The 10,669-nt window shown below is 49.5% G+C and overlaps 1 protein-coding gene across 1 annotated transcript; it reads left to right on the top strand.

Annotated features, from left to right (window-relative positions):
• The first annotated feature begins 1,192 nt into the window (after positions 1-1,192).
• LOC149128286 (pepsin II-4-like) lies at positions 1,193-9,226 on the top strand. Its single transcript, XM_089308189.1, has 9 exons — positions 1,193-1,339; positions 1,734-1,893; positions 3,655-3,772; positions 4,252-4,370; positions 4,965-5,164; positions 7,268-7,384; positions 7,879-8,023; positions 8,122-8,220; positions 8,905-9,226. The coding sequence occupies exons 1-9, from the start codon at positions 1,284-1,286 to the stop codon at positions 9,052-9,054; spliced, it is 1,164 nt and encodes a 387-aa protein (XP_089164315.1). The 5' UTR covers positions 1,193-1,283; the 3' UTR covers positions 9,055-9,226.
• The last annotated feature ends 1,443 nt before the right edge of the window (positions 9,227-10,669 follow it).

Raw genomic sequence — 10,669 nt, 5'->3', positions numbered from 1 at the left:
CATGAGCTGGGTGAAATCTTGTTTCATTTATTGGTTCTGGGCCTATTTCCCTGGAGAGAGCATAAAAGCTCATTAGAAAGGCCAAGTCAACAGCATTGCCCCACTTTTGAGGCAGGAATAATACCCACAAGCTACAAATTGGGGTTCCTATGGACTAGTCTTAAATTTGCTTAATTTGCTGAGTGTCTTATGGGACTAAGGAACAGACTTTGCAGCACATTTTAAAGGACAGAAATGGCCATCCAGATGAGGAGATGTGGATGGTAAGGACTGGATGGGCCCTGAAAACATGCATTTGATCCTGAGAAGTTGGGTGCCCCTCCCAGTACATGAATAACTTTCTGCTTGACTTTATTTGACGTCCTCCTGACACGCTGTCTGGAAGTCCTGTGATCCCTGTGTTGGGGGAGGTGTGTGGGGACTTCATTTCATGGGCACGATTGCTAATAACTGGGGTGGGAATGCCACCATGGACTCTTCAGCCTTCCTTTCAGATGTGCCTGTGGCAGGACCCCTCATTGTGCAGTGAGGACCTACTATGGGATAATCACAGAGGAGAGACTTTCATTATGGCCAGCTGAAGGCAGGGAGATTGGAGTTCCTATGACCCAGCTTGGAGAAGAGAATTCTAGTTTCCGTGCCTTGAAGAGGAAGTGATGAGCCAGGAAACAGGGACAAAAACCAAATTTACCTGCACACACACAGATCCCCTACTGTCATACCTGTTTGAAGACATCTGCACAAGGAAGTGGATCCTGCTCCCCAAACCACTGACTGCCCACAAGCTCTGAGGTGGCAGATACAGAAACAGCACCCATGGCTAAGTTGGGCAGTTGTTCCTTAAGGGCCCCAACCATCTATGGAACTGGAACAAATCAGGGTGCACTGAGCTCCTGCAACATAATTTCAGTGCTGTGTTCTGTGCACTTCTGAACAATTCTGTCAAAACACTGAGCTTGGAGAGCTGAACGTGAATACATCTCATTCTAAAAGTCATAGCCAATACTCAACACCTGGTGGGCCCTGGGCAGTGCACTCCAATGGAAGGATGCGGTGTTAGTGGAAAGCTACTCCACGGGCCAATTCTCAGGACGTGACTCCAGGCGGGATTGTCTTATCAGGAACTGTTCTGCTTGGAGTGTGTCCCAGGTGGCACTAAGACACTGATAAGAGCTATTATAGTCAGAATTGGACCATGAGTATATAAGCAGTGGTTCCTGTCCGTTGCTGCACACCTTCCACTCGTCCTGCCTTCCCCACTGACTTGGGAGCCAGGAGGAACCATGAAGTGGCTGCTGCTGCTCGGCCTGCTGGCACTCTCTGAGTGTGTCATCCACAAGTGAGTTTGGGGTTGGGCAGTGGTAGGAGTATCTCAAGGGGCAACTTCCCAGCCTCCTGTCTGTCCTGAATCTCTTTCTCTTCTTCCCTGGGATCCAACTTCTTGAGTCCTCCTGGTATCTCTCTCTGCCTTTATGAGGAGGCCACACTGAGGCATGGTTTACAGCCCAGGTCCTGAGTGCAGCCAGGGCTTGGTTTTAGCCCCGCCCCTGGCCAGCAGTCACTTCTCTATGCGCACTATAAGGTAATAGATGGGAGCTTCCCCCCTTCCTTCCTTCCCTTCTGTGGAACCAGGTTCCTCACCTTTCTTGGGTTTCTGTAGCACCCTCTGAGCAGATTCCTTGCCCAGTTGTCCTTCCTCCTGTAAACATGCCTGCACCAATGCTCTGCCCCAGGGTCCCCCTGGTCAGAAAGAAGTCCTTGAGGAAGAACCTGATTGAGAAGGGCTTGCTGCAGGACTACCTGAAGACTCACACCCCCAACCCGGCCACCAAGTACTTCCCCAAAGAGACCTTCGCCACGGTGTCCACTGAGAGCCTGGAGAACTACCTGGATGTGAGTCATGGGCAGGTGGAAGGGGCAGCCCCAAGGACTGAGCCAGAGCATGAACAGGGAGCTTGGGTGACAGTCAGAGACTCCACCTGATCTCAGGGAGACAACAGTAAATAAAGTCATTGTTGGGTGGGGGAGAAAGACGACCTCACTTGGTCTCAGCATCTGGTGAGAAGCAAGACTAGGATGTGGGACACCAAATGATAGTGTCACTCAGTGAACCAGTGCCTTGAATGACAGAGATGACTCCTGGGAGCACTGAAATAAGAAAAGGGGTTTCCAAGTGGTTGAGGGACTCCAGAGAGCAGGAGGGCTCATGTAAACCTGTGGGCACAGGGAGCCAAGTACCTTTGGGGAAAGAAGAACAGAGTTCATGAAAAGGGTGGAGAAGAAAGGAGGGTTCAAGTGAGTATGAGGGGCCATGGGTGGGGCAGACCACAGAGAGGCCAGGGCATGAGCTTTAATTGCCACAGATTGATTTCAATCAGTGGGGAAATGCAATCAGATTTTAGTCTCAAGACCTCTTTTTATTTGGGATGCTTGGCACATACTGACCACCAGTAGACACCATGTGTCCTCTGTGTGAACAGCACACAGCCAAGGGCAAAAACACCATTACCAGTGGTCAAGGCTTCACCTGCAGGATCCACCAGACCTCTGCTAATGGGGGCTCTAATGCCTCCTGACCTGGTGATCTTGGCCAAGTCATTTACATTTCCTGAGCCTCAGGGTCCTGTCCTAGAGAGCTGACCCACTCACAGCCATTATCCACTGCAGCTGGGGCTACAAGTCATTAACACCATAGAGATGCTGGGAGTGCTCAGCACAGCCTGCAGGCCTTTGGTAGAACTCAGAGATATCGGCCCATTTATTCATTTCACATATATTTACTAAGCACCTGCTAGAGGCTGACACATTCTGAGATCACAACAGTGAGTGAGCCAAGGGCCTGAGGCTTTTATACAAGAGAACAACCAGACTGACAGATGAAGTGAAGTAATGAGACGGTCCACAGAGTAAAATGTATTATGTAATTAATTGCGCCAAAGCGATAAAGCAACACAGAGGAGCGGGCAGAACTGGTTGAAGTGGTAGGGCAGACTTTCTGGCAGAGCTGGCATTTGATGAGAGTGCCAAGTGATTCATAAGGAGGAAGCCAAGGGGAGACCCCGAAAAAACACTTTCCAGCTAAAGAATGGCCACTGCAAAAGCCCTAGCATAGGAAGGAGCTTGTTCTGGTCTGTGAAAGGCACAAAGACCAGGGTAACTAGAGCAGAGCTAGCCAGGGGGAATGTGGTGATATTGAGAATAAAATCACTGACAGGTCCATTTTTTTGAAATCTGCGGTCCACAGTGACGTTTGGGAATAAGAGATTTCCATTGGTTCTCATGCTTAAGTGACTTGTGTGTCTCCTTATCAGCAACTATTGTACAAGCATGTGAGGCCTGACTGGCTGGGTGCCCACAGGGTATGCTTCATCCTTTGGGAAGATCTACTCTGTAGAAGGTTCAGAATGACACAGGCAGGGCACTGGCTAAGAGGGTGTAAATGTGCTTAGCAGAGAACAGTCAGAGGCAATCAGGGAACAACCGGAGAAGACTTCAAGGAGGGAATGGAGGCCAGGACTGGGCTTTGAAGGAGGGTGCACTGGATGAGGAGGTTAGAATAGAGGAGATGATGGAGAGTTTGACTGAGGAGCTGGCCCCCAGGGAGGATGGATGGGGTGACCAGGTGCTTGAGCTACACTGTCCTGACCCCTGCAGGCTGAGTACTTTGGCACCATCAGCATCGGAACCCCCCCTCAGGACTTCACCGTCATCTTTGACACGGGCTCCTCCAACCTGTGGGTGCCCTCCACCTACTGCTCCAGTCTTGCCTGTGGTGAGTACCTGGGCCTGCCTGGCCTGCCTGGCCTTTGCTGCCCAACACCAGCTGACACTGGGAACCCTGACCACTCAGGGACTTCTCACAGCTCCAACTTCAGCCTGCTGCAGCCATTCAGACATTCACACAAGATGCCTTCTCTGGGCAGTTACTAGGATCAGTGTTTGGGACACGTGCTCTGTGGGATGAAAGGATGAATAGATGTGCTCAGATGGATTTGACCGTACTGGCTGCTGTACTCAGGGTTTGCTGGAGGAATCTCTGAAGGACATGGAGTAGCCTGGGACTCTCCACCATGACATGGTGTTGACAACAAAGTCAGGAGAGGACCAGGGTTCTAAAGGTCCTGTTGGGGCAAAGGTCACCTTTCTCCTCCAAACCCCAAACGAAGCCAAGAAACCCCATCAAAAAGGCATAAAGAGCCCACTTGCTTGCTTGTCCTTTGGAGGTTAATGATGTGGCTTCTTGCTTTGCAGCCCTCCACAAGCGGTTCAACCCTGAGGACTCCTCCACCTACCAGGGCACCAGTGAGACTCTCTCTATCACCTATGGCACTGGCAGCATGACTGGCATCCTGGGATACGACACTGTGAAAGTGAGCACCTGTGGTCCCTGCCCCCTCACTCTGCCAGTCCTAGGGCCAGCTTCCAGGGACATGGGGAACCACAGTGAATCCCCCAGAGTAATCCTTTCAGCAAGATGGGTTAAGAGATCATACGAGCAAACTAACTAGGTGGTGCAAGGGGTGATATGGCAAGACTGTCACACACCCTTGGGCTGAACCTTATGTAGATAAGGGGAGTGGTATATGTAGATAAGGGGAGTGGTATCCGGAGCATTCGGCCAATCGCAATGCTGCATATCATGGAGGAATCAGGGATTGGTGACAGAATGGCTAAAATGGCTAGTATCTTCTCTTCTGCCACCGCTCCATAGTCACATGAGCTCCACAAACCCCACAGGGCATGGCAGTGTCACACTGTAGCTATCTGGACATCAGCTCCAGGACCTATCCACTGGGGACCCTCAAGCATTCAGATAGTCCCTCTCTTGGCCTCCCAGCCTGATGCCGGGAATGCTGACTCCTTCAGGAAATGAAGCAGGATTGCTCTGCTTCCAGGACAAGAGATCGGCAGTGTTCTGTTGACAAGTGTTCATGGTGGACATCATCTCTGTCCCCCCTACACAGGTTGGAAGCATCGAAGACACCAACCAGATCTTTGGCCTGAGCAAGACAGAGCCCGGCCTCACCTTCTTGTTTGCTCCCTTCGATGGCATCCTGGGTCTGGGCTACCCCAGCATTTCTGCTTCTGATGCCACACCTGTCTTTGACAACATGTGGAACGAGGGCCTGGTGTCCCAGGACCTCTTCTCTGTCTACCTGAGCTCGTAGGTTGGCTATTTGGGGCCTCTCCCACATGGACCATTTTCACCTGGTCCAGGAAAGAACTTATCCAGGGCTGGGTGGGCTGGGGAGGATTTTAGAAGAATGAAATTTTCAAAGTCGGTGTCAATGTCTGGAGAAAAGAGTCTTTGGGCAGTAATTTTGCCAACTCTCTCTCCCTCACACACACACATTCTTTCTCTCTCTCTCTCTCTCTCTCTCTCTCTCTCTCTCTCTCTCTCCCCTCTCCCTCTCTCTCTCTCTCTCTCTCTCTCTCTCTCTCTCACACACACACACAGACACACCATCTTCATGCACCGTTATTTACCAGCATATGTCCTTGTCCCTGGACTTGACTTAACTCCAGCGTCCCTAGCCAGTTGCTTTCTGGAATTGGTTCCCTCATAATTGGCCTTTAAAACATGCCAAGTAGAGGGAAACTGCCTAAAGAAGGGCTCAAAAATCACAGCAAAATATCACAAGACTTGATTGTGACTTAGGAGGGGACTTCAACGATTATGGACAAAGAAATTCAAAGATACATTTAGGGAGTGGTGAAGTCTCTGCTCAGGTACCCACATTCCATGTGGAATATTTGGTCTGAGTCCAGATGCCACTGCTTGTTCTTCAGCTTCCTCATGCTGAGCACCCTGGTACAGTATGTGGTGACTAGGACTCGGGTCTCTTTCCCCAACCTGGAAGACTCAGACTGAGTCCTGGTGCCTGGTTCGAACCTGAGCAAATGGGTACAGTTGAGGACATCTGGGGACTGAACAAGTGGATGATACTTTTCAGTCTCTCCTTATCAGTCTGCCTTTCAAATTAAAAAAAAAGTTTACAATAGAACAAATATGCTTAAATCCAGGCATAGTTTTTTGTTAATTTAACACTAATTTTCCTTGAAAATTTTGCAAACCCATTGACTGCACAGATTCCAAAATTTTTAGCACTGATATAAAATTCCTTTAATGCTATTTTTCTAGGAGCTTTTTGATGTACCCTCATATATCTTGAACACTGAAATCATAAAGTAATGCGACAAGCTTCTTTTTTATTATCCAAATGTAGGGTCAAAGAATGAACAAAGAATAGACCAGGTAGGCTTTGGCTGAGTAGACTTTTACGCAGGACTCAAGGCTGTCAACAACTTTCTCTACCACTCAGTCTTCTCTTGACACTGCTGGTCACCATTCATGTTTTCCCTCAGGTAGTAACTAATCTGCTACATGCTGACTGCACACTCACGTGTTTACAGCAAAGCTTGGTGGGTTAAAGTCAGTGGAATTGTGTTTCATAAATGGCCAGTCGTTGACTAATTTCTTATTGCCCTCTATATTTGCAACCTTACCTACCAGAAATGGTGGAGATTTAGAAAATGGATTTTCCAATAACAAAGCTTCCAGTACAAGGGCTCTTACATTCTTTATTGCTCTAAAACACTCAGTATTCAGTTTCTCTTAAATATCACCTGCTTCCATAAAGGCCAAATTATTTCTGTGGGCCAGTGCATCTCCCCACTAGACAAAGGTGGCTCCAGCTCAGCAGAATGGACATTTTGGTTCAGAGCATTGTCCAGGCTGACTTATGCTCTGTTTACAGTGTGTGGCAGATCCCTGACCCTGACTATGACCCCTTACAGTATCCCTTCTACCCCCACACAACCATGACAATAAGAAATTTGTCCAGACATTCGAAACACCAGCCCTGGGCGAGAACCAGGGTATATAACATGGAGTCCTTAGGAATCAACCCTATCCTGTATTCACCTCTGTTGTGTTCCCCATGGCCTCTAATGGGTATCCAGGTACAAACTACACATTTGGGAACCACAATTTCTAGGCCTTGCTTTTGGTTGCCGTACCCCTCTGTGTGAACCTGAGCAAGGTTCCTTATGTTTTCGACCCTCAGAGTCTTTGTAAAGTGCAAATAATAATACTGACCACTGTGTAGACTTGGTATAACACGAAAGGAACTCATGTCTGTGACATATTCAGCACAGCTCCTGGCACTAATGACTATCTCTTAAAGGGTAGCTCCTAGGCTGTACATAAGAGCTATGCAAACCATGAATGAGTGAATTCCTGTATGTCTCCCTCTACTTTCCTCAGTGATGATGAGAAGGGCAGCCTGGTGATGTTTGGAGGCATTGATTCTTCTTACTACACTGGAAGTCTGAACTGGGTGCCTGTTTCTTATGAGGGCTACTGGCAGATCACCATGGACAGGTGAGACCACACTGCTGGATGACATCCAGTCCTGGGCCTGGTCCCATTCTTTATAGGTGAGGCCCTGTCTTGATTTGCTTGGAATACCCAGCACCGGAGGAAGCTGGAAATTGGCCAAGCCAGAGAGAGCCCAGGAAAGTCCCCTTATAGGAAGGGGAGGCAAAAAGGACTGACTTGGAACCAAGTTCCTCTACAAGGATCAGATAGCCAATTACTTGTGTCCAGTAGGCAGGCTTACCTCCTGCACTCACAGTGAGGCTTAGCAAACCCATATAGCCATACATCTCAGCATTTAGGGAACCTGGAAGCATCAGACAACATCACTCTCTAGGAAGAATGTCAATGCAGACTAGGATTAGGAACAAATGACATACCTGCCTTGGCCCTGTTGTAGTCTGACTTCCCAACTGCTTTGCCCTCTGAGCAGTGACAATCCGGGTCACAGGTGTAACTCCTGGGGACTCAGGGGACGCTTCTTTGCATCTCTCCCTCAGTGTCTCCATCAATGGAGAGACCATCGCTTGTGCTGATAGCTGCCAGGCCATTGTGGACACGGGCACCTCTCTGCTGGCTGGCCCCACCAGTGCCATTTCCAACATCCAGAGCTACATCGGAGCTTCCAAGAACTTATTGGGCGAGGCAAGTCAAGCCTAAAATGTTCTTCTCTAGATCAAGTGGTAGGAGTGCCATGCTGCAGAAGGAACCCCTGGTAACCCTCCCACCCTCCCACCTTTCAGAATGTCATCAGCTGCTCAGCCATCAGCTCCCTGCCTGACATTGTCTTCACCATCAACGGAATCCAGTACCCCCTGCCTGCCAGCGCCTACATCCTGAAGGTAAGGTGGCCCTGGGCCAGCCCCAGGAGTGGCCCACACATAGCTGGTCACACTACCCCTTGCACAAGAGAGATAACACTTTTCCCAGCTGAAGCTAAGAGAAAGACTAATACCTGCTCTTCATGGTCTGTAAGACTTCAGGGGAGTGACCACATCGTTACTCCAATGAGCCACAGAATTTCTCCATGCCATCCACTTACTGTCAGGTGCAAAGCCAGTTTTCCCAGTGAGCTGACTTCCCTCAGTGAGGACTCACATGTGGCCCTCCCCGGCGTGATTCTAACATGCAGCCCAGGCTGCAGCCCTATAACCCAGGGAGAGGAAAGGACTCACAGCTGCCAGTTAACCACTGGCATGGAGGAGAATACTGCGGAACAGCAACAGCATCAGGGTTTCCTAATGTCCTTAGAGAGAAGCTGACTTCCCCTAAACTCCTTTGCTAAGGTCAGGGGTTTGTGTCTTCCAAAGGCACCAGATAACACCCAGAATCCCTGTGCACCAGCAGTGCAGTAAGCAGCTGCTGCTACACCCCAGGTCTGCAACAACCACAGCCCGGACACGGAGCCAGGAAGCCCTCCTCTGCCTCGGCCTTGCAGTCAGACCAGGGAGGCCGTGATGTTGAATACCTAGCCCCTGTCACCCTGACCCTCCCTCTTGACTGCTGTGCTGCCCTCTGTTCTGCAGGAAGATGACGACTGCATCAGTGGCTTGGAAGGCATGAACCTCGACACCTCTACCGGTGAGCTCTGGATCCTGGGTGACGTCTTCATCCGCCAGTACTTCACTGTCTTCGACCGGGCCAACAATCAGCTGGGCCTGGCTGCCGCAGTCTAAGCCTCCAGCTTTGAAGCCACATCCAGAGATATCTGGCCCCAGCCCTGCACCCCTTAGATGGACAGGATTCTCCTGACTGCCCTTCCTGAAACACAGTCACCTTCAATAGTAGTAGATGCTGACCCTGTTCCCACCCATTCCCATAAAGTAGAATAAAAACAGCTCGTGAAAATGTGGGTGTGACTCCTCCTCATTAGGACGTCTCCTTCACATCACTGGGGTCACTACACCAGTCAGACATGCAGAAACAAACATGTCCACTAGACATGGTCAACCACAGTGACATTTCATAGCAGGGAAGGACGGCAAGTGGGCATTAACTGGTCCTGCTGGGAGTGTCAGAAAAAGACCTGGGAACCAGAAAGCCTGGGCTCATTTTCCCCACATAGAGGAGGGCACGTAGGCCTGTGCATGTGGGAGTCAAATTCTCACAGAGACACCAGACACCATGAGCAAATTCGGGAATCAAGGGGAGGAGCTACAATGGTGATGGTCCCCGTGAGCCAGGAGGAGGCTGTGCTGTCTCTAAGACATGGCCAGGAAAGCACAGGAGCCAACACTCAAGATCTTCCAGGCTACACTTTGAGATGAGCACTGAGAACAAGTGGAAACTTCTAAGATTCCAAGTGTAAGACCACAAACTGATCCTTTTCTCGCCTGTAATTTAGGAAGACAGTTGGTGGTGAGTATTTGGTACAACAGTAAGATGCCTCTTGGGATACAGCATCCCCTAGCAGAGTGCCTGTCCAAAACACAGCTATGATTTCAGTTGCAGCTTCCTCCTAACGCACACCTTGGGAGGCACGAGGTGGTTATTCTAGTGCGTGAGTCCCAGACACAGACTGAGGTCCAGGCTTCAGGCTTCCTTCTGGCAGATCCTCAGCTGTTGCAGGCATTTGGGGAGTGAACCCGCAGATGGAATGTATGTCTCTGTGTCTCTGGCTCAGTCTCTCCCTCTCTCTCTCTCACCTTCTCTCTCTCTGTAATCCTTCAAAAAAAAAAAAGGAAGGAAGAAAGGAAAAAAAAAGTAGGAAGCAATAATGTAAAGCAGATGATTCCACTTCCCGGGGTAGGTTTTTGATTTTAGAGTGACGTTCATTAGCATAAGTTCTTTGGGAAACATAAACCAGAGGGATTTAGAGTAACATTTCTTAGAGTGGGCTTTGTAGCAAACTATTTAATGAACAACACAGCTTCAAAATAAGTATGGAACATCCTACATTCTTCAAGTCTCTCAAGGCACAGGTGCCAAACACTAAGAAGCCTTGCCGAGATCTGTTTCATGTTAGCTCTCTTTCAGTTGAGTTCACTTCTTCCTCCTGTGCTAGGAAACCTACACAACTGGTCCTGTGCCCCTTGGCAACTACACTGGAAAAGTCAATACAGCTCCCTCACGTGCTGTCTATGACCCAGGCTCTCTGCCAGAGAAGCTTATCTGAGGGCTGCTGCTGGCCCCTGGGATGTGAACTCTGCAAACCAGTACCCAGGCCGTACCAGTGTCAGTCCCACCAACTCTACCCATATGCCAAGTGTCAGTGTCAGTCCCATCATCTCTACCATTTGCACAGGTACATAATGTTGCGGAAACGTAAAGATGATCAAATCCCTCCTTTGC

This window comes from Oryctolagus cuniculus, chromosome 1, assembly GCF_051225735.1.
Source record: "Oryctolagus cuniculus isolate XC-2025 breed Fujian yellow rabbit chromosome 1, ASM5122573v1, whole genome shotgun sequence".
In the NCBI taxonomy this organism is placed as follows: domain Eukaryota; kingdom Metazoa; phylum Chordata; class Mammalia; order Lagomorpha; family Leporidae; genus Oryctolagus; species Oryctolagus cuniculus.
The sequence above is the reverse complement of the archived record's forward strand: the minus strand, read 5'-3'. Positions and strand labels throughout refer to the sequence as shown.

Bases quoted from the DNA above. Each gene is read 5' to 3' on its own strand.
- LOC149128286 (XM_089308189.1), top strand. From the start codon at position 1,284: ATGAAGTGGCTGCTGCTGCTCGGCCTGCTGGCACTCTCTGAGTGTGTC. The intron at 1,894-3,654 runs GTGAGTCATGGG...TGACCCCTGCAG, and splicing joins GCCTGGAGAACTACCTGGAT to GCTGAGTACTTTGGCACCAT. The intron at 8,221-8,904 runs GTAAGGTGGCCC...TCTGTTCTGCAG, and splicing joins CCAGCGCCTACATCCTGAAG to GAAGATGACGACTGCATCAG.